Consider the following 23,024-nt stretch of genomic DNA (forward strand, 5'->3'; position numbering starts at 1 on the left):
ACGCAGAGTCTGCACAGATGTCAAAAGTTCCCAGGCATCACGAGTGCATGGGGGTTGGGGGAGCGCGGTGCGCCTGCCGCCACCTGCACCGTCAGCTGTGCACACAGGTTAATTCCAGATGCAGAAATCGAAAGCACAGGGAAGGAATTCCTTTCTCCCTTTGTCCCCTGATTTGAAACAATTACACAATTTTAATTTGGCCCTTCAGGCTTCGCCAGCAGGAGATGGAAGCATGAGCTTGCGTGTTGGTTTGAGAACACCAGAGGCAGCCGAGTAGATCCCAGCCAGGGTGCTTTCTAAGTGGGCCGAGTCTGGACAGGGCCTGCCTGCTGCTGGCTCCAGGTTTCAGGGCCTGCGGGGAAGCCTCGTGGCTTTTCCTGGATTGAACGCCGGGAGCCCCATGGCCCCTGAAGCAGGGGACAGGCAGACCGCCGACGTTTGGGAGTCCCGGCCCGGAGCAGGGTGGTGCTTGGCCCTTGAGGGGACAGACGGCAGCGAGAGGCAGGTGTTGCCTCGTCGGGGAAGGTGGAGGGGCCAGTTCTCATCAGCGCCGTCACTCCTGTTTCCTCATTGCCAGTTGGTTTTCTTTCTGCTGCAGGTGCTGGAAAGCGTGTTCTTGGCGAGTTAGGTTTCTGATCACGTGGTGGGAGGATGGCACGGTGCGGGGTGGAGCTCCGGTCATCGAGGTTCCTGGTTAGCACTTGAATTCATGAGCCAGGACGTTAGGTTTCCATGATCCTGTGACTCTGGGCACGGAGGGGGATGGTGGGAGGGGCTGGCGCCAGCCTGTGGGACATGCGTGACCGGGCGAGGCCCAGAGGCTGCAGGGTCTTTGGCTCAGACTGAAAACCTTACACCAAGTCTTTTCACACCTGTAGCTTGGAGCTGGTCTGGTGCCCATGGAAGGGAGATGGGGTCGAGGAGCGTGGAGTCCAGAGTGGGGCTCCCTGGAGCCTGGGCCCTGTGGTAGAGGCTCAATGTCTCCGTGCACCATGAGGAGGATTTCTGCTCTGGGAGAGGAGGGGTGGGGAGGAGAAAAAGGCAGCCTCCCAAGCCCCTCTGCCTCAGTGGGTGTTCTAGAAGAGCCCTGGGCATGAGGACACACATACTTCAAATCTCAGCCCTGTTTTTAGGAGCTCTGTGACGGGGTGGTTACAGACTGCTCTGAACCTTGGTCTCTTTGTCAGGGGAATGGGTGAAAGTTCCTGTGCCTCCTTGACAGGTCAGAGCATAGAATGAGCAGCCCTGCTAATGTAATCACCCCGCGGTGATGACATTCTGAGAGGCCCGGGGTCATCGTGCTGAACCCCCATGGCTGCTGGGGAGCGTTGAGGTGGGTGGAAAGAGCCTTGGCCCTAGACAGATCTGGTTCAAATCTCAGCCCCGCAGCATTTTCACTGTGTGACCTTGGGCTTGCTGCTTTTCTCGGAGTCTCTGGCTCCTTGTCAGTCGAGTAGTGCCAGCAGTGACAGCATGCACCGCATCAGCTTGGCGGGAGGGTTACAGGGTGACAGGGCTTTGCTTGGTGCATGCGGGCAGACAGGAGGGGTTCAGTAAAATTGGTATGTGTGAACGGGAAAAGCCGTTTGCTGTGCCCTGAGTGGATGTGAGATGCCGGAAGTCACTGCCGAGCTTGCAGTGGCTGTGGCCTGTGCCACCCTGCGTGCACGCCCCGTGCTGCCCCTGGCCCCAGCCTGCCTGGCTCACTGTCGCCGCTGCCGAGAGGCGTCCTCACAGGAGCCTGCCGCTCCCGATACGCCCCCCTCAGTTCTCTCGCCTCGTCCATAGAGAATGCCTGTTCCACGTTCGGCCGGCACCTCCCGGAGCTGCAGTGTCTGCCAGGAGGAGGCCGCCACCGGGACAGCCCCTGGTGCTGCCAGGCCCCGGCACAGGTGCGCTGGTACCTGCCGTGGTCCCAGCTCCCTGCCTTTGCTCAGGCTGTGCCCCCGCTCAGACCTGCCTTCCGTCTCCGCCACCCTCACCGCCTGCCCGTCAGAGTCCTGCTTGCTCTTCAGTGCTCAGCTCGTGCCTCCTCCTTCAGGAGGGCCCCTGTAATTGCCCGGCCAGCACACCTTGGTCAGGGCGCTTTACTCTGGTCCCGTGGGCATCGGCTCTGTGCCTCGTGCTGACCGTCCACTCTGAGCTCCCCCTTCTCCTCTGTGAGACGGGGCTCTGCCGCCTACCTGGCAGGCCCCTGCGAGGCCTGGAGGGGAGCAGAGTTAGCTCCTCTGGCACTGAGGTGGGTACGCGGCTTCCTGTGCCCCCCTCACAGCTGTGTCGAGAACCTTCAGGGTTCCAGAGGCTTCTTCTGTTCAGCAAAACGTGCCTCAGCGAGACCATGCAGCCTCTGCTTTCTCTCCCAGTGCTGGGGAGCTCATCACCCCACTGTAGTGTGGACTGTTATGAAAGCAGTGGCTCCCCTTTGGGTCCTAGATTTGGGGACTCCCTCTGCTCTGCAAGAATTCCATCCTTTGGTGACCTTTAGGAAGGCCGGGGTTGGGGAGAAGGCAGGCCTGGAGTTGCAATATCCTCTGCGTCCTTAGAGAAGATGGGACCATCTCCAGGCTCTGCCAGATCAGCCCTGGAGGGCGCTTCAGTGAACCCGTGCGGCGAAGTGTCCTGGGCCTTGCCGGGGGGACCTGGAGGTTCTCACGCACAGAGGGGCAGGGCAGCCAGGAGCAGGCAGCCCCGAGTGTGGCACGCAGGCCGTGGGTGCCCACGCACAAAGCACTGGCTGTGGCCAAGGACCAGCTTCTGCCCAGCAGGATGGGGCACCGCAGGGGGGCGCTGAGCCTGGGGCGGGGTGTGTGGGGGAGGCTGCCTGGGAGCTGCACCCTGGAGCCTGCCGTGGATGCTCCACCATTCCCTGAGTCTGCGGCTGTCAGTTTACCTCCTGGAGCCTCAATTTCTTCATCTGCAAACTGGGCATCTGATCACCGGCCTCACGGTGAGGAGTGGTGAGGACTAATGTGTGTGAGGCACACGGTCGGTGCTCGGTAAGCGTGTGTGGTAACTAACAGGTCTCTCTGGAATGACCGCACCTCGGTCTGTGTCCCTGGTGCTTGGAGCTCCCTGCAGTTGGTGGCCTGTCCTGCTTGGTTTCCGGGACCTGCTCTGTGTGTGCGTGCACCTGTGTGTGTGTGTGTGTGTGTGTGTGTGTGTGTGCGTGCACGCACACGTGTGTGCACGTACAGTGGTGTTTGGGCTAGTACGAGATGTCTCGGGTGTTCCTTCTGTAGGCTTTTTGCTGTGCCCTTGCTTAACACCAGGTGTGTGCGGACACTGCACCTGCCCCGCCCAGGTTAAGTCCTTGGAGTGGGAGGAGGGAGAGAGAGAAGTAAGAAACCAACTCGAGAAGGAGACGCTGTCAGGGCCGCTTCCATCCTCGGAGGCCAGAGAGGGAAGGAAGCCAGCAAAGGGGGGCTTGTGTTTAATGAGGCCCTCCCGCCCTGAGGCTGCAGCCAGCCCTTCTTAATGAAGTGGAAGGAGAAGGGATCTAATCAACCGAGTGCAGTGGAGCTGTCAGCCATCTATCTCAGGGAGCGTCATGGAGGAGGCCTGAGGCCCCTGTGGCTGGGCTCCTGCTAATGCTCTGCCACAAGCCTGCCTGTCCCTAGACTTTGCAGAATGTGACAAGGGCAGGGAAGCCCTGCTGTCGGGTCTCACTCAGGGGGAGGGGGCTGTAAGGGGGGCCAGCAGCTGGGGAGGTCGCCCCTTGTGTCACTGCATGTCACTGCAGCCCCCAGCCTCCTCCTATGGAGAGAGGATAACCCACACCTGCTGCACCGTGGCAGACACTGCGCGCCCACACAGATCCCGAGGTGCTTACTTACCGCTTCCGAGCCCACCGCAGCCTCACCTGCTGGCACCTGCAGCTCTGCCTGGGAGCTCTTCCTGTCCACTCTCAGGGGCGCGTGCTGGGTGTAACACCCCAGCAGTGAGCCCCCAGAGCCCCTTCCATCAGCTTCTTCCCTTCCCTGCCTCACTTCTCCACTCCCCTCCCGGGGCATCCTGGGCTCACTTCCCGAATAACCCACTGGAACTGCTCTCCTGTCTCCTGTCTGCACCTGACCCGAGGTGCCGGCTCCCGGGGAGCTGGGGGGGCAGCGACGGTGCCGGGTGCTGTCAGGTCAGATCTAGGAAGCAGGTGCCCTGGGCCTGGGAGTGCTGCCTCCCGTGGCCTCTGCCGGTCCTTGTCCGGGGTCTTCCTCCCCCTCGGGGTGGGGTGCTGGGTGCTCCCCGGGGGCTGTGGGAGCTGCTCCTGCTGCTGGCGGGAGCTGTAACTAGAGCAGTCTCCTGCAGGACAAGTGCCTGTTAGGGCTGCAGACTCTTCCCGAGGGCCTACTGTGTGCCGGGTGCTGGGCTAGGCGAGGAGGGGGTTACAGAGGCGATTGGACATGGCTTCTGGCCCACAGTTTGTACAGTCTGGACATAGGGGATGCTGCGGGCAACATCACTGTGTTGGGGAAAACCAGGCCAGGAGGGGTGATGGGAACCGGCCCTGCCTCATAGCTTCCGAGAAGGTCGGGTAACCTGTGGTCAGTGGCACGGTGCCCCGCAGGGTTCCGGGGAGGGAGCCAGGACAGCGCCAGTGGGGAGGGCCCGGCAGACCCTGGCTGTGTGTCTCCCGCCCACTGTGGGCGACACGGCTTCTCCTACTCTCTGGGGAGCAAGGGACTCACGAGGAGGGGTGAGGCTGGTGCTGATGTCTGGCTCCTGGAGGCAAGAACGTTGCAGGGAGACCTCTCCTCCCAGGCAGAAGCAGGATGGATTGATGGGCCCCTGGAGGGGTCTGGGGAGTGTCCATGGGGGCACCTTGGCCGGCCCAGGGTCCCTTTGTGGTCACCTCCCTCATTTTGCCCAGGAGCAGCCAAGCTGGGAAATGATGTTTCCCTCCCTGGTAGCTCCCGTCCTCATTACCGTAAACCCTGGGATTAATTTAATTACACGCTTGTCTGCAAGAGGCTGGGGCTCCCAGGCGCCCAGCGGGATCACGAGTTTCGAGGCTGCTGGGAAGGATGGTCCCCCCAGGGCGCCAGGCCCCTCCCGGGGTCTCCTGCCTCCCTGCCCCCCTGGAGGGTCTACCTCTCTGCAGAGTGCCTGTACCCTTGACCCGAGCCGCCTGGCGCTTGGCCCCTGGCCGCGTGGAGAGCCTGTCTTGGGGAGCTGAGTGTAGGGACGGGGTCAGGACTGGTGGGTTTAAAATACCAGTGACTTCGCCGGGTGGCCCTGTGATGGGAAGGTGCGATAATTTGATCTATTCTCCTTTTTTTCTTTTCTAAAAGAAAGATTTCTCTCTTCTCTGGAGGTAGATTATTTGAAAATTAACAAGAAGTCATATGAATAAAAAAAAAAAAATCACTGGTTCCCCCATCTGAGTAGTACCGCAGCGTTTCTGCCGCTTCCTTCCTGGATCCTCGTCCACACGCAGATATTTTAAGCACAGCAGCCATTACTCACATAATTTTGTGTCCAGCCCCTCCACTGGCATTTTAAGTGTCTTTCCTATTGTCTGGGAGAGAAACTCTTTCTAAACATCATTTTAATGATGACAGGGTGGAACCCTCCGCTATTGTAGGACAAATAGTTATTTCCAGTTTTGGCCACGATAAGTGAATGCGTTCTTCATAATTAATTCTTTAGGATTAATTCTAATTAATCCATTGGGATTATTCGATGGTCTGAAATATTTTTGAGACTGTTATATTGTTCTTTTGAAGTTAAAAAAAAAAAAAGCCCAACAAACCCTGGTGGTCTGAAGCGTATTTTGTTCTATGCAGCCACTTGGGGTTTGGGGTGAGCTTGAACAGATGGGCTTAGGGGGGCAGCTCCTTGGTTTGTGCCCTCGCGTGGCCCGTGGGGCGGCCCAGTGGCCTGTGGGCCGTGAGGTTGGGTGCTGGCGTGGGGTGGGGTGTTGCTGGTGCCTTGTGGGATGGCCTGCTTCCCTTTTCCGGGCGCTGGCCCGATCACGCTCCTCCCTGCCATCCTGGGAGGCGATGTTAGACCCTGGCTGTGTCCGAGGGCACCAGGGACGGTGTCGAGGCAACATGTGCCGCTGTGAGTCCCAGTCCCTGACTCAGACTGTGGTCTGCCTGGGAAGGGACACGCTGGGAGCCCCTCGCTCACCCCCTTGGCATCGGCAGAGGGAGATGGCTGGGCAGCGTGCCGCCTTCTGAGTGGGTCTGTGGCTGCTAAGGGCAGAGCAGGCATTAGTGCCATCTTGGGCCTCTGGGCACAGGTGGCAGCTGGGTCCTCCTGCTGTTTGGGGCTGCGCCTTCGCCTGCGGATTGGGCTGCAGCAGTGTGCCCAGCCGAGGTCTGACCAAGACCGGCCTCTTGCCATGAGCCTGTGCCAGGCCCTCTCCAAGGCTGGGTGCTGTCAGCTCTTCCCAGTGTGGCCAGAAAGCGGGTGGGTCCCAGGGACTGTTGTGGGGGTGGCCTGGGTGGAGGGGAGAGGGGCTGGAAGGCTCACCCACAGCGAGTGGGGAGCCTTCGTTCCTCGTGGCCTCCTCATCTGGGACATAGGGACAGTGGCTTCTTGTCCCCCACAAGGCTTCAACCAGGCGCAAGATGCAGGGGATGCTGCGTGTCCCACGCGGGGCACTGGGCCCTCCCCTATGGGGTCAGGTAGTCACTGGGGTCTCGTTGTCTTTACTGGGTAAGGATGAGGGAGCTGGAAAGGTCTATGGGTTTACCTGGTCCCTGCTTCCAGCAGGTGTTCCAGGGAATTCTCCTGTGAACGGGATGCAGGATGGAAGGTTTGGGGAGCCCAGGCTGTGCCCTGTCCCCTGGGCTCAGGGGGGCCTTTCCCCTCTGCCTGTGTGTGTGGGGCGGCTGGGAACTGCTGTCAGTGCTGAGGGCGCTGAGCCCAGGGAGGGCGGGGCCTGGGCAGGCTGGGATCGGGCTGTGGTGACCCCAACCGGAGAGGGGCATGAGGGAGCCCGTCTCACAGTGGCCAGGTCATGGGCCCCGGGGTCCTGAGTGGAGGGGCCTGTGGGGTCAAATCCCATCTCCCTGCTTTCCTGAAATGTGCCAGAATGTGTCACTGAGCCTCTTGGAACTTTGTTTTGTTAGAGCCGGTGGTACTGAGGCCTGAGGTGTGCTGTGGTCACCCTGAGGGCAGGGGTGTGTCTGCCTGGCTGGGGAGCCACCCTTCTCTCCTCCCTAGAAGGCTCCACATTCCTGAGAGGTGACTCAGTTTGGACTGGAGGAGGAGGAGGGTCTGTTTTGTGCAATTCCCCAGCAGCGAGTGGGCCGGGCTGGGCTCAGAGCACCCCGGTTCCTGCCTGTGGCTGGGCCTGGGTCCTCCCAAGGGTCCTGCTGACGGCGTGCTGGGGGTAGACAGACGCTTCCTTGCTCTCTGGGTGGCATGGTGGGCCTGGCCCGTCCCCAGCAGCACCTGAGCCCCCTCTGCCCAGCCAGGAATGTTAAGAGCCCGTGGAGTCCATTCCCCCACCTGGGTCTCCCGCGGTGGTGGTGCGGGATCAGTGGTGTGAGTCTGGGAAGACCCTATGTCCTGTCGGGGCACGGGTACGGCAGGAGGAGCAGTGACCGCCATAGGGGTGGACGGTGCCTGGGCCGCAGGACTTCCGGCCAGAGGTGCAACAGCCTGTCCCTTACCCATGGCTGCGTGGCTACCGCAGAGGTTCCTCATGCCATCTGGCTCTCAGGGGCCCTGGGCCAGGCCTTGCTGTCCCCTCTCCATCTCCCGCCCTGTCTGCGGGTCCCTCCCTGCCCCCAGCCCTTCTGCCCTACGTCACCCTTGGCCTCCACTGAGGCAGACTCCCCCCGTCCTGGCCTGGGCTGGCCAGAAGTGACCTGGTCATCGCTCTGCCCTCTGTGGCAGTGCCCGGCCTGGTGGGGCAGGCCCGGGGCTGTGGGTGGCTGGGTGAGGGTGGGATTTCACCTGTTTTTCTGATGTCATTGAAGAGCTGGGTGGGTGTGGTGAGGGCCAGTGGATGTCACCCCTGCAGTGGCGGTCTGTCTGCACCAGTTGTCAGTCTGGCCTCCCCTGAGCCTAATTCAGAAACGGGGGCCCCGTGACTGGGAAGGCCACAGGAGTGTCTGGCTGGGGCTTCCGGCCCACATCTGGCTCCTGGCCTGCGATGTATGCCGCCCGCACGTCGTTTGTGAGCAGTTCCTGGGCAGAATGGCTCACCTGGGAGCAGGCGCAGTGGACCAGCATGAGCTCCAGGTGCTAGAGTGGCATGCTTGTGAGCCTCAGTTTCCCCGCCGCAGAGGGGAGAGGGGCTCCCTGGACCCTTGACCCTGGGGTGGGCTGTGAGTGGCTATGAGAGCTTTTCTTGGGCCTGAAGCATCTAAGAAGCTGAAGGAGTCGTCCCCAGGGCCCGGCGAGGGAACCCTCCATACCTTTGTCTAGATCCAGAAAGCCGGGCTCAGAAGCCGCAACCAGGAGGGGCGGGGGCCGGAGTGGGTTCTGCCTGTTGGAGGTGGAGTCTGCTGGAGGCTAATGTGCCCTTCCTCTGTGTCCTTCCAGATCCCTCGTCCACCTACATCAGGCAGCTGGAGACCAAAGTGAAGCTGCTGGAGGGTGACAAGCTCCTCGTGCAGGTAGGCTGGCTGCCGGCGGCGACTGCGGTGCCCAGCCCAGCCCCAGCTCACCCCAGCTCCCTTCCCGCCAGATGCCCCCACTCCCGCCTTAGTCCCCTCCTGGGAAGCTGGGGCCACAGACCGAATCCCGCCTCCCACACTCCAAGACTTCGCTCCCGCCCAGCCCCCACGCACACTGCCCCCAGTGGTCTGTGAGCTCCTTGGCGGCTGGCACCGGGCCTGTCCCGGGGATGGTAGGGGACACTCAGTTGGTGAAGACATGGACTGCTCTGCCCCTCTAGCAGATGGGCAGATCCAGGCAGGGGAGGGGGGCAGACTCACATGGAAACCTCCCCGCCTCTGCCATGCCTGACTTGCTGGCCTGTTCCTCTCGGGGGGAGGGTCCCCCCTCCGCCCTCCTAGTCCTGGCCCTGCAGACAGATGAGGCTGCAACCCCTGTGCAGAGCCAGGCAGCAGCGGCAGGCAGGTTGGAGACTGGGTGAGGGGTGTGGGCTGCAGGGAAGAGGTGGTGTCAGGGGAGGGTTGGCTGTGCCTCTCGAGTGTGGCTGGAGCGTGGAGGGGAGCTGTGACTGCTGGGTCCAGGGCCTTCCCTGCTGTGGTGGGGGCTGGTGAGGGGTGGCTGGGGCAAGCTGCCTTGGCTGAGCCCTGCAGCCTCCGACCCCTCGTACCATCCGTCCCTGGCTTTATCCCAGCCTGCCCCCCTGCCGTCCTCGCTCGCCTGGGATGCCCGAAGCGTTTCTCTGGGAACCAACCCCAGGGATGGCTCAGCTGCCTGGCCCCGTTGCTAGGCGACCAGCTGGGCTTGGTGCCGACTGCCCTGCTCAGGAAGCCCGAGGTACCCTCTATGCCCGCCGGGTGGCTGCTGGGAGGCTCACGGCCCAAGCAGGGGGTTCAGCCCCAGCTGCGGTCATCCCCGTGTCTCGCCCCTGCATGGGCCATGGGGACAGTCCCCACAGCCCAGCAGGACTGAGCAGAGTGCATGGCCTCTGTTTGGCTTCCTCTCACCCTTCTCCACCCTCACGACCACAACACACGCCCAGGTGCATAGCCGGGCCAAATGGCAAGGCTGGCTGGTGTGATTTTATAGTTGGTGCAAGGTGCTGTGTGGCAGGAGGGCTGTGGCCCAAGGGTGTGCTGGCTTTGCGGGGCTGGACAGGGCAGGGAGCGGGTAGGGAGGTGGCTGGGGTCTCACCTGGCTGTGGGGTGGGCTCCCTAGACCCAAACTTGCCATGCAGGCTGACAGGGTGGTCGTGGTTGCTCAGGAGGGTGTGCAGGGTGGGCTGCGGGAGCTGCAGCAGAGGTGATCCCAGGAGTACTGGTGGGGCAGAGGGGCGTCCGGGTGCAGAGGCCTTTGCTTTGGAGCAGGTGCCCACCCCGTGAGCGGGGCAGGCACTTGCTCCCTCCAGGGCACAGCAGGGCCGCCTCCTGGGGAATGGGCGGCCACTCTGCGGAACAAAGGCCAGGCCCGGGTGCCTTGTGCGTCTGCCTGGATCTGGCCACGCTTTGTTTCGTTGTCCCTGTGGAGAAGCAGGTCGAGGGCTCAAGCTGCGAATCTGGGGTGCTGTTTGCCACGTTCTTTCCACGAGAAGTACATTAGGTCCAACCAGAGACCATGCCTGGTCTTCTTACCACGAGGACAGGTGTGTCCTTGACCCCTTGGTCCCTGCTGTCCTGGGCCACATTGTCCCACTGGGAAGATACACCCCAGTTCCAAGTGTGGCCCTGACCGTGGACTCGCTGGAAACGTGTGCTGGTTCCAGCTGTGGAGCAGCAGCCCTTCCTCCCGCCGTCCTCTCAGGGCACCCGGGTCTCGCCAGGAGGCCTCCCCTCCCCGCATGGCCGTGTCCTCTGGCCCCACCCGTCTATGCAGAGTGTGGAGAGTGGCTCTGCCCAGGGCCCCCTCTGTCCCCAGCTCTGCTTGCCCTGTCCCGTGGAGGCAGCAGCAGGGTTCTGCCCAGATCCTCACCCCCTACCCGTGCCCACGCCCTGGGCCGGACCCGTCCGGCTCAGACACTAGACGCCCATCCGCTGTGCAGGTGCCGGCTCTTGCCTGGCCCCAGACCCAGGCTTGCTGCCTGCGGGCGGTTAGACTGGGATTTAAGGGCAGAAACCTGCTTTTGCCCACTTGTTGTTAGATACAAGGGGATGCGGGACTCAGATCATCCAGTGCAGACGTGTTCAGCGTGTTTTATTTCTTAAGTAGGAATTTGCTTTCTTCCCAGACGAAGCCTCTCCAGGCTGAGCTGCCTGTGGTAGCTGAGTGAGCCCGTGTGTGTGTGTGTGTGTGTCTGTGTGCTGTGGGGGGAGGGAACCCAGGTCCCAGCCCTAGTTTCTTCTTCAGTGCGGGCTCTGCGGCAAGTGGGGTCTTGCTCAGGATCTCAGCAAGTGGGTGCTGGCGCCGTACCCAGCATCCCAAGAAGAGGGTAGCCTGATGGCGCTGGGGCCTTGGCCGGAGGCATCGGCAGAGCCAGAGAAGTCTCCTGGGTCGCGGCCCTGACCCCTGAGGGTGTGTGGGCGCTGCTGGCCGTGGAGGAGGGCTCTGCTGTTCTGAGCCGTGCAGGGGAAAGAGAGGAGGAGAGACAGTGTGGGGAGGGCCCCCAGCCCGCTCGGGGTTTCCCGGTGGCAGTTGGTACCTCACCTGCCTTTGGGTTTCTGGGGCAGCTCCAATGACACCAGCTCTGTGAGGATCCCCAAGCCACTTCCTCTCCCCAGGCCTGTGTAATGGGCACACGCCCACTAACTCAGTGTGTAACTGACACCTACGGTGTGTATGACTCTCGGAATGTGGGGTGACCTGGCAGGGCCTGCCCTTGTCCCAGCCAGCAGGACTCGCATGCACAGAAGGGCTGATGGGGGACGGCACAAGTGTGGAGAGCCCGTGGCAGGGCTCAGGCCACGATGAGAGTAGTGGTCCCCTTCTCGGGGGGGCCCACGGAGGATGCGGTTTGCTTAGTCTCCTGCCTCCTGGCTTGTCTCCTGCCCATAGCCCTCCCTGACCACCTTCAGGTGGCCCAGCACGTCCTCTGAGCTCTCTGGGTCCTGGGCTGCAGTCACCTCTGTGTCTCCCGCGCTCAGTGCAGCTGGACGGGGAGAATGCACTTGGGGAGCCCGTGCCACTCCCTACCTAGTCTCTGAGGCCAAGGGAAGAGGCTGTTTCTTGCTCAGAATAAGGAGGGTCTGCTTAACCAAGGGAGGGCTGCTTGTTCAGGAAGTGAGGGCACCATCTTTGGAGGTAATCAAGAGATGGCTGGATGGCAGGTTGACCACATCTGGGAATCTTGAAGAAAGAGATTGTGACTGTGAGTGGCTGTCCTCAGCCTCATGGGCTCTGGCCTATGCAATTTTATGATCCTGGCATTGAAATCTCGTCAGCGAAATCAAATTGTACAGAAACCCCCAGCTCTGGGCAAAGCGGGGACTCTTCTGTTGGTGAAAAGCAGGAGAGAGGAGTGGTGAGATAGCACAGGGTGACATGGGTTTGGCGGGGGAGGGCAGAGCGCCCCTCCGGATTCCCACGCCCCACTGCCCTGCCCCTCCCCCCACGGCCTCTATTTAACTCTAAAATAGCTTTAATTAAAAATGTGCCAGCGTGTTCACAGACTAAATTACTGTATCGCAGTTCGTATTTTCTTTCTCATGTTGGCTTTAAAATTTCATCAACACAGCTGCTTCCTCCGCGATGATTCATCCCAAGACTCGGTGCACGTTATTATTTTTCCTGTGGATTCGCTGTGCCCGGCCGCCCTGGGGTGGGGGCGACTGTAATTGACGCTGGGGCCTCCAGTTCACTCCCCTGCCGGGCTGATAAATGAGGCCTCCATTGTGCGCCCAGAAGCTGGCTTCACAAAGGAGCAAGACGCCGGTCCTGTTCTCTCTGAGGCCAGAGGCCGGCTGGGGCGTGAGGCTCAGCTCCAGGCGGGGGCTGTGAGGGGCCCCGGTCCGCCCCCTTCTCCTCACCTCTACACCTCTCCTGCGTCCTGCCACGTCCCGCAGTGCTGCTGAAAGGGGCCCAGGGTTTACACCAGGCACAGATGGGGAAACTGAGGCCTGAGTGGAGAGAGTTTCCTAACGTGGATGCTGTGTTAGTTTGCTAGGGCTGCCATAGCAGAGTTCTACTGCCTGGGGGGCTTAGACAACGGAGATTTGTTGCCTCCAGTTCTGGAGGTTAGAGGTCCAAGGTCACACTGTCGCAGGGTTGGTTCCTTCTGGGGCCTCTCTCCGAAGCTGTGGCTTTCTCCCTGTGTCCTCACGTCGTCTTCCCTCTGTGCGTGTCTGTGTCCCATTTCTCCTTTTCAGGAGGATGCCAGTCATATCGGATTAGGACCCACACTAATGCCCTCAGGATCCCCAAATGTGGTCATCCAGACATCTAGCCATCTCTCGATTACCTCCAAAGATGGTACCCTCACTACCTGAACTTCTTCAAAGACCCTTATCTGCAAATAGGTCACATTCAAAGGTCTTGGTGGTTAGGACTTCAACATGTGAATTTTTGGGGTGACACGATTCAATCCACAGCAGTGGTATTGGCCTGATGGTGTAAGAAGGTGGGCATGGGCCCCGGAGGAGTCTAGGCGCAGATAATCCCTGCCCCAGTGCTCACCTGCTGTGCAGCTTTAGGCAAAAACCCTTTATCTCTTGGCACCAGTTTCCTCACCTGTAAAACAGGGCTGATGGTGACACCCAATACAGCACGTGATGTGGAAGCTGGGAGCAGTCCTGGGTAATGCCTGTCTTGCCCGCATTTTCCTGGTCCCATGGGCCTGGGCTTTGCAAGGTGTGGCTGACTGTGCCCCCAGCTGGTGGCGTGGGCCTGGCCCATCCCAATGAACTGCTGAGCTGTGTCTTTTGTCTAAGCTTTGAACCCATCCAGGCCTGGGGAGAGAGGAATTATCTGCCACCATCTCTGCCATTGCCAATGCCCCAGTTGTTTCCAGTGTCCCTGAGGAGGATGGCGCTGTCCTGACACCTGGGTTCCTCTGGAGGCATGGCACCTGGGGTTGGCCGCCTTGTCCCTGTTCCTGTCCCCTCTGTCTAGGTCTCTGGAGGACTTTAAGTGCTTCCTTAGCAGAACCTTAATGCGGGTCCAGCCTCTCCCTCGGCCAGGGAGGGAACCGCCTCTTCCCAGCCTGGGAGCAGATGGCCAGTCTAGCACCGTGGGCGGGACGGGAGACTGAGGATTCCAGCTCCGTGCCCTGGCACCGGGGGCTTAGCGGGTGTCCGCCAGGCCGAGAGGCCATGCCCAGGACTCTGGAGCCAGAGGGCCTGGCTCAAGTGCCTGAACCTCTGTGTGCCTCAGTGTTCCCCTTTGTAAGATGAGGATGCTAACGGTGCCTGCCACATATGTTGTTCAGAGGATGAAAGGGCAGATTGTGGGGAGCACTGAGAGTCGGGGCGGCTGGTGGTGAGGGTGGTGGCTCAGCCCTCGTGGTCTGGACTGTGTTGTGGGCCACCCCGCAGCCTCTGCCGACCCCAACTTATGGGCAAGCAAACTGGCCCAGAAAGTGGGTGAGTTGCTCTGATCTACCCAGGCAGGGTGGGGTTTGTATTTTGTTAATCTGCCCCTCCAGTCCCACAATGGGCCTGTCCCTCACTCACCTCACTGGAATAAGCAGGCCCTACAGAGGGACCCGTGGAGAGGGCATCAGTCATGGTGACCTGGTCCCGGGGTTGGCCCGTCAGTCACATGCCACGTGGTCCTGGGTGGTGCAAAAATGGGATTTAGGGCATGAAATTGCTGGGGGAGTCGGGGGCAGCAGTGCCAGCTGTGGGTATGTCATACTGGCCACATGCGTCAACCACACACTCCACCTCCACTGCCTGGCACGAGTGCAAATGGGGAAGGAGTCTCTGCACACCCAGCTGAAGTGGCAGCACCTTTGTTCTTTTTTTTTTTTTTTTTTTTTGAGACAGAGTCTCACTCTGTTGCCCGGGCTAGAGTGCCGTGGCATCAGTCTAGCTCACAGCAACCTCAAATTCCTGGGCTCAAGTGATCCTCCTGCCTCAGCCTCCTGAGTAGCTGGGACTACAGGCATGTGCCACCATGCCCGGTTAATTTTCTCTGTATATTTTTAGTTGTCCAGATAATTTCTTTCTATTTTTTAGTAGAGATGGGGTCTCGCTCTTGCTCAGCTCGTCTCGAACTCCTGAGATCCGCCGGCTTCGTCCTCCCAGAGTGCTAGGATTACAGGCGTGAGCCACCACGCCCGGCCTCCCTTTGTTCTTAGGGCCTGCAACTGAGTGCTCTTAGAAATTAAAGGACCAAAAAAAAAAAAAAAAAAAAAAAAAAAAAAAAAAGACAGTAAATTCAGTTATTATTACTGGGTGGCTCCTGCAAGGGACCTTGCGGGCTGCCCTTGCCTGGAGGAGGTTAGACAGGGGCTGCGTCCCCACCTGCCCTTTCTGAGCTGGCTGTGATCTTGGGGTGCTCCAGGCTAGTGTACCCCACTCGAGGGCCTCTCAGAAGGGCTGCTTTTCCCTGGGAGGGTGGCAGGGTGCTTGGGGCAGCTAAATTCTGGTGTGAGCTTTGGCTGGGTGCCCCCAGGGCCCCAGGGCCCCAGTGCCTGGCATGTAGCAGTTGCTCCATTTGTCCTTGTTGAATCTGCAGTTTCTAAAGACACGCGCTCGTGGGAGTCACCTTGGCAACCCCCACCCCAGCCACGGCCCTTGGAGTGGGAAAGCCACTCTGGCCCAGCGGAGGTCCTGGAGGCTTCAGGCTGACAGGTGTCCAGGGAAGGGCTTGGGCAGAGGTGACGGGTGTGGCTGGCGTTTGCTGTGACGCTGTTCTCCTTTCTTCCAGCTGCCCCGCCCCTATGGCCACCCGAGAAGCTGGCTCCAGGTAGCGTTGCCCCATGGGAGACCTGTTTGCAGTGGTGTTGGGGGCTGCTCGGAGTGCGGTGTGTGTCGTGTGCTGTGTCCTCTCTCCAGCACCCTTCTGTCCTTTCTTGGGAGCACTTCCTTCCCAGGGTGCACTGGTCCTACCTTTGGATTCCTCTTGGGATGTGCCCTCTCTCCAAAGTGGCATTAATTTCCGGCTTTGCAGCACAGCAGCGAGAGAGTCATGCAGCGACCCCTTCCCATGGGCACCCCACGGCAAGCCCTTTCTCGCCCACTTGGTGCAGGACCCTCCCGACGCGGGCACTTGGCAGGGCTGATGGTGACCCCATTTTGCAGTGTGTGGCGGGAGGAGGGGCTTGCCAAGGGCACGCTAGTTAGCGGTAGAGGCGAGGCCAGGGCCTGCCCGGCTATGGCTCCCTGTGGGAATTGGCCCAGGTGCCCGAGTGAGGTCTCGGGGCTGCTGAGCTGGCTGGGCGCTGGGTGGGGTCAGATTGTGCTGTCCTGAGGGCCAGCATGCGTGTGGCTCCCTGGGCTGCAGTCGGACCCCCACAGGACAGGGCCTGTGGCTGGGAGCAGCTGGGCCAGCTCAGCCCTGAGACCCGGAAGCGGGACCCTGCAGGCACTGGCCACTCTCCTGCCAGCCCTCAGGCCTCCGGGTGGCCTCATCTCTGTCCCCTTCTCCCAGGCCTGAGAATGCCCACCGAGGAGTACCTGCCCTGGGACGTTACCCTCCCAGGGTCTTCCACCACCCTGTCCTGCCTGGCCCAAGGTTTCTCAGCCTCAGCACTGCGGCACGTGGCCTGGAATTCTTGGTTGTGGGGACTGTTCCGTGTGCACTGCAGGATGCTGAGCAGCCTCCCTGGGTTTTATCCACGAGGTGCCAGTACCCACTGCCCCGGTTGTAAACATGAGAAATGTCTGTGGACATTGCCAGGGCAAGGTCACCCCCGCTTGAGAACCAGTGAGCTACAGCAACACGACTGCACGCCAGCCCTGCGCTTGGGGCCACGCTGCGAGCCACACCTGTCCAGACACACACACCATAAACCAGCAAGGCCATTACAAAGTGCCAAGGTTGCGCCCCTTCCCCAGCGGCCCACAGCCGTGGCTGACTGGTGTGTGCACTCAAAGCCCCTGCTTGCCCTAAGTGGAGCCAGCTCTGGCGCAGTCCCTTCCTGGAGTGCCCTGTGGGGCAGTCAGGACAGTGGAACCCAGGCAGGCCTGTGGCCCTGGCTCCCCTGGAGCTGCCAGGGAACCCTGGTGGGAGAATGGCCCCCCGAGGTCGTGCAGTCCAGCCTCTGCTTCCAGGCGAGTCCCTGTGCCCCGCCAGGGAGTGGTGAGCCGTTTGCTCACGTTTGCTGGGTGGAGATCGCAGCTGTTCAGGCTGCCAAGGCCCCGGGTTTGCTATTCAGCTCCTGGACCGTTCATCATGCTGTGCTGACCAGCCCTGGGCCTCTCACAGTGCTTCCTGTCACGGGGACAGGGGACAAGGAGGGGGTCGCCAGACCTTGCAGACAGGGTGGTCACTGGGCCCTGGTCTTGCCCCCTGTGTCGCACCTGCCGCCTCCCCAGGCCCCGGGAGGTTGGCCTCTCTGTGGGAATGGGATCGGCAGAAAATGTGAACTGAGCTCCCTGCAGCCCCGGCCCCCAGCCTGGTCCCGGCCCCCAGCCTGGTCCCGGCCCTGGCGTGGGAGCTGCAGAGTGGTCGCCTGGCCCGGGAGGCCATCTTGGCCCACGGCCACTGCAGAGGTGGTGTCAGTGCCTGCAGCAGCTGCACAGGGCCTTGGCTCCTTCTGGTATTTTCCTGCCAAGTTCCCATCCCTGCGAAGGTAGAAGTAGACTCCCCTGCAGACAGCGCACCCACCCTCTCCGTCCGCAGTAAACTGACCCCTTGCGAGGGAGCCCCTGAAGCTCCCCGCGGGCCTGAAGCAGGAGGGAGCCCAACCTGGGAGAGCCGGGGCCCGGGAGGCCCCTGTTTGTGTCCAGGTCAGACACGGTCATTGGCAGGACCCGGGGCGCTGAGGACGTGGCTGTGTTGCTGTCCGCCGCCTGTGCTTCCGGACCTTGGCCACACCCAGCCGCCCAGCCAAGCTGCGCTGCGCTGTGCCACACAGTGCCGAGGGTCCCCTCGCTCCTGACAGGGGCCCTGGAGGCCACTGAGGGAGGAAGAGCCCCACAGGTGCCCATGCCCTATGAGGTGCCCACCCATCCTGCCCTGGGGGCTGAGGGACAAGTCCAGAGTCACTTGGGATGGCCCCCTTGGAGGGGGCTTCTGCCCCTGGTCACTCCATACACATCAACAGGCTCTGGTGATCTGAGTGGTCACCTGTGGGGCAGGCTGCCAGGTAGGGACACAGGGCGCCCCCCTCAGTGCCCACCCTCCACCCCTCCCCCACAGCCCTCATGTCACCTGTCATGTGCCCTGCCAGGTACACAGCAGGTGCTCTGTGTGTGCTTCTTTTTTTTTCTTTTTTCTTGGAGAGAGAGAGTCTCAGAGTCTCACTCTGTTGCCCCAGCTAGAGTACAGTGGTGTCATCATAGCTCACAGCGACCTCAAACTCCTGGGCTCAAGTGATCCTCCTGCCTCAGCCTCCCGAGTAGCTGGGACTACCGGTGTTCGCCACCATGCCCGGCTAATTTTTCTATTTTTTGTAGAGACGGGGTCTCGCTCTTGCTCAGGCTGGTCTTGAACTCCTGGCCTCAAGGCACCGTCCTGCCTCGGCCTCCCAGAGTGCTAGGATAACAGGTGTGAGTCACCGTGCCTGGCCTCAGTGTGTGCTTCTTGAACACATAACTGCTGCAGCAAATGGCACATCTGAGGGCCCAAATGCCCTCTGGGAACAGGAGGGAGGGGTGAGAGTAGTTCCCATGTGCAGAGCCCAGAAAGGGGGTTCCTGCCCACAGCTGCTGCCGCCCACCTGCCTCCAGCAAGGAGACGTGAGGGGACTGACCCACGTGGTCGGTGGCCTCTTATCTCCAGGTGCCACCCCCTTTCTGTTCAGTACCCCTCTCTGACAGTGCTCCCAGCGTCTATCCCAAGGTGGCCCCAAATGAGCCCCTGCAGCTTTGCAAGCAGGAATCCCCGGGAAGACGGGAAGGCCACGGACTGGGTGTCGCTGCTGCGGAGCAGCCTCTGGCAGCATCCCAGGGGCCCAGAGAGGCTCGGGGAGTACCGGAAGCTCACACAGCAAGTCTGCCCTGGCCCTGAGCAGGGCAGTGTTGCCGCGAAGGCCGTGGACAGAGCCCGGGGGCCGTCCTGAGCTCTGGGGCCTCAGTGCAGGAGGGAGACCTGCCGCCTCCTGGGTCTCTTCGCTCCTGCCCGGGACTCTCGGGCAGCCCTTCAGAAGCCCTAGAAGTGGGTGCTGGGGATTGGGCCGCCACGCCTGCCTGCCTGGGCGGGGTGGAAGGGGCTGCTGACTGTGCAGAGCTGGGACCCACAGTGTTAAGGATTTGGGAGGTCTTGTTCCCTCTCTGAGCAGGCAGACAGCCTGCTCTGTGTGCAGGATCCCCTCGCCCTGGGTCCTGAGGGATCTGCCTTGGGGAGACAGGCAGGGCACCCCCCTTGAAGGAAGGGCACCTTCCCCAGCCGCCAGCTCTGCTCCAAGTGCAGACCAAGCCCGGAAGGTGGTTTCAGCCATGAAAACCTGGGGCTCTCACTCTGCAAAGGGGCCAGCATGGCAAATAGCAGCATTTTTAATTTGGATTTAAGTGCAATCATGGTTACTCATTTGATGCGTCATTAGTCACATTGCCCCTTAATGAGAGCCTGTGTTTCTCCTGCCTGGCTTTGTGGCTTGCTAATAAACTTCTGTGGACATGCGAAATGTTTATAGATGCTCACGGAAGGCAGGAGTGGGAATTGCATGCTGCTAATTAAAAAGCTCCCCCACCCCCGGGTACACACCTCCTCCCAAGAAAACTGTCTTGGTGGGGGGGAGACAGCAGCGCAAACCTGTGTGTTCAGTAACGGCACGTGGCTGCCCGGGGCCCACGTGGTGGAGGGCCCGAGAGGCTCTGGGGGAAGAGTGGCTGGAGCCCAGAGCCTAGGTGGTATGTGGGTAGGGACAGGCGGGGCCGGGCTGGTGGGAGGGATTGGGGGTCAACCCCCGATGGCCGTGTGGCCAAGTAGACGTCACGTGTGTCTCTGTGTGTCTGCGTGCTGGGCCAGGCGCCCGCCTCACGCCTGTTCTTTCTCCCACCAGCCCGGGGCAGTGGTGGGGTTCCTACAGAATAGCATCACAGGGGGAGGGGAGGGGCCTGTCACACCCTCCCGCTGGGTTGGGGTTTAGAATGCACTCTCCATTGGAGACGATTTTATAACTGTCTTTTGCAGAGACCTGGCCAGAAAAATAATTTGATTTGGGGCTTTTGCCTTTGAGTGGAGCTGGGGTATACCCCTGAGGGGAGATGCTCCAGGGAGGCCGGGCTGGCTCAGATGGGGTCACCTGTGGTGGGGCCCAGTGGGTGCTGGGCCAGGGGTGGGCTATGGCCTGTTTCTCTTTTTGGTACCTAGTGGGATGGGGGCTTCACTTGATCAGCCCCCCGGCTGGGTCAGGGAGGATTAATACACTGTGGGGTTAACCCGGGCAGGGCCAGGGGTGATCAGGGCATGGCGGACTCTTCTGCGGTTGAGGGCTGTGCCCACAGCCCCCTGGGGAGACCCTGTGCGGATGATGCTGCTGGGCCATCCGAAGCCCCACACTTTGGGGTCTGCCGCAGCAGGGTGAGTCCCCACTTCACTCTCCCTCATGTCCCTCTTGCCCCTGACCTTGGATCACACCCATGTCCTCCCTGAGGCCCAGGAAACAGCTCCCAGTCTCCCGGTGCCGGACTGCTGTGGCCTTTGAGCAGGTACAGACCGACTGACCCCGCTGTGTCCCTTTCTCTGGCTAACCAGCATCTCCGGGGTTTGAACCTGGGGAGCGAAGGTGCTTTCCCATTTTGCTCTGACCACCCCTTGGGAGCCTCGTTAAGTGAGCAGTCACTCCCCTCCCACCACCTGCAGGACACCCAGTGCCCCTGGAGCCAGGCCCTGAGACCTCACAGCTGGGGTGGGTGGGGTGGGGGCGGGGCATGCCCTGGGGTCTGATTGAGGTGGGAGAGCAGGATGCCTGGGGGACCCCATGAGAGATGAAGCTAGTGAGCTGGAGGAGGAACCCCCAGACATGGCTGCTGCCCATCCTCCCCTGCCCTGCCCCCGCCCCGGCCAGGCCCAGGCCTCCTCTGCGCCCATGGTTTGTTTGGGTAACTCAGCCGCCTGCTGATTTATGGGACGTGCGGCCACATTTTATCTGCCCAGCGGCTTTCTCTCCGTTCCTCTGAAGTAGAAAAGGGTGTTTGGGCTGGAAACTGATGCAGAAGGGAGGGCTGCACCTTGTGCTGGCCGGACCAGGAGGGAGGCCAGTGGGTGCTGGACTGGGTGGGCCACCCAGGATGAATTCTGCTGGGACCTGTGGGTGCAACTGATGAGCTCCTGGCCCCACCCAGCTTTGGGGGAGGGCACGCTTTGCCCCCAAAGGACCTGAGGCCAGGCATGCTGCTGTGCTGGGTGTGGATTCAGAGGGGTGATGCCCAGGCCTGCTTTGGGAGCCCCCTGTCCGATGGCAGAGGCCTGAGCGGGGCGCTGTGCCGAGGCTCAGAGGGAGCCCCCCGAGCCCGGGGGAGGCGGGGGCCTAAGCACGTTGCCCCAGGGGCTGGAGATAGTGGGCCCCAGGCAGGGTCAGGGGCCTGGCCTGTGTGAGGACCTAATTGCACTCGGGATGCTGGTGCAGAGGAACCAGGGTTGAAGGGTGCGAAAGCCATTCACTCATTTGTTCACTCTCCTTCATTCATTCCCCTGTTTATTCAGCCATTCAGCAAATGTTTGCAAAGCAAACACTGGGGAGTGGAATGCCGGCACGTGGGTGGGGAGAGAAGGAAGAACGGCTGGTCTCTGCTGCGAGGACAGACAAGCCAGGGAAGGGAGGCTTGGGGGCCTCCAAGGTGGAGCCTTTGAGCAGGTTGGGCTGCGGGAGGGAGGAGCCACTGCCGGGACCCTGCAGGCTGCACTGGGGACCATACTTTGCCTTGTCAGCCAGGCTCTTCAATCTAACCCCGCTCTCCCTCTGTCCCCTGCAGCAGGCGGGCTCTGGCGAGTTCCGGACACTGCGGAAAGGCTTCTCACCGTACCACTCGGAGTCCCAGCTCGCGTCCCTGCCGCCCTCCTACCAGGACTCGCTGCAGAACGTACGTGTCCTCCCCCCGCCCCGAGAACCCTGGACGCTCTCGCATGAGAGGGTGAGGCTCAGGCCAGTGGCCCACCTGGGCGTGAGGGCTTGGGCCCCCGTCTCAGCCCAGCTCTGTGTCCAGGGCCACCAAGGGTAGCAGGACAGGGCTGGGGCTTGTGGCCATGGTGGCCTCCCTTGTCCCCTGCTTCCGTGCCCACCCTCCCAGGAAGGGGCGCTGGGCTCCCCAACCCCTGGAGCCTCATGAGGGCCAAGTGTTGTGTTTAGAGGTGAAGCCGCAGGTCGGAGCAATGCTGCCAGAAGTGTGGCCAGTGTCCAGGCCCTGTGGGGTGGTCGCAGGGACTCACTGGGCCTGGAGAGCCCAAGTCCGGTGCTTGGGCCCCTGGAGAGTGAGGCCCCGGCGCACCTGGGCAAGTCTCCTTCATGGCTGCTTGTGGGTGGCGGGGCACAGAGGTACATCAGGTGGCTCTGCGGTGGCTGTCAGCCCCCTGACAGGAGGAGCCAGGCTGTTGACAGGCCCCTGGGGAAGATGTTCTCGCCACCTTTTTTTGGCCAATTGCCTTTGTTTTTGAGCACACAATTGAGAGGCACAAAAGGCATGTTCACAGAGCTGTGCAGTCATCACAACAGAACATCTTCACCCCAAAAAGAAACCCTGTACCCATCAGCAGTCAGCGGCCCCCAGCCACTGGCAGCCGCCAGTCTACTTTCTGTCTCTGTGGATTTGCTGTTGTGGACATTTTATAGAAATGGAACCCTATGATATGTGGCCTTTTGTGTCTGGGCTCCATCGTGTTTTCAAGATTCATGACCGGAAGCTGCGTTGGTCTCCATTGCTTGTTTCGGCTGAGTGGCGCTGCCTGGGGGCGGGGGGCGCTGGCCACCCGGGCATCCACTGACGGACGCCGGGTTGTCTCGCTGTGTGGCCGTGGTCAGTAGTGTGGCTACGAATACTTGTGGACGCGTACTTTGTGGACGTTTGGTTTGTGTTCAGTTCTCTTGGGTGTACACCGGTCTCCCCACTTCTGCCACCAGCTCTGGAGGTCCCCAGACTTGGGTCTGAGGCCCAGCCCATGTTTTACGAGCTGTTCGGTCTGGGGCAAACCATTCTCTCACCCTCCGTGCTCTGCTCATCCCTAAAACGGAAAAAGGTAGCGTCTGCCCAGAGGGCTGTCGTAAACACTCAGCGGGCTGGTCCGCCCAAGTGGGTGTTTACTGAGCAGGAGTGCCACTGGGCTCTTCCAGCGTGTGGCCCAAGGGCGCAGGAGGGGACACGGAGTTCCAGTGCAGCTTCGGGGTGTGCTGCACCTGGGGAACACAGCAGAGGGGACGGCCCGGCTTTCGCTACTCCTTATGCGTATTGTCTAGGTGATGGTGGCATTTACAGGACCCC

General features: G+C 61.1%; 1 protein-coding gene across 1 annotated transcript in view; it reads left to right on the forward strand.

The window, feature by feature from the left end:
- Positions 1–23,024, forward strand: part of CCDC85C (coiled-coil domain containing 85C) — a 77,009-nt gene that overhangs the window by 47,559 nt on the left and 6,426 nt on the right. Inside the window, 2 exon segments of the mRNA XM_045561018.1 lie at positions 8,497–8,570; positions 21,525–21,632. Coding sequence (XP_045416974.1) covers positions 8,497–8,570; positions 21,525–21,632 — 182 coding nt within the window.

The sequence above is a fragment of the Lemur catta genome, chromosome 1, assembly GCF_020740605.2.
Source record: "Lemur catta isolate mLemCat1 chromosome 1, mLemCat1.pri, whole genome shotgun sequence".
Lineage (NCBI taxonomy): Eukaryota > Metazoa > Chordata > Mammalia > Primates > Lemuridae > Lemur > Lemur catta.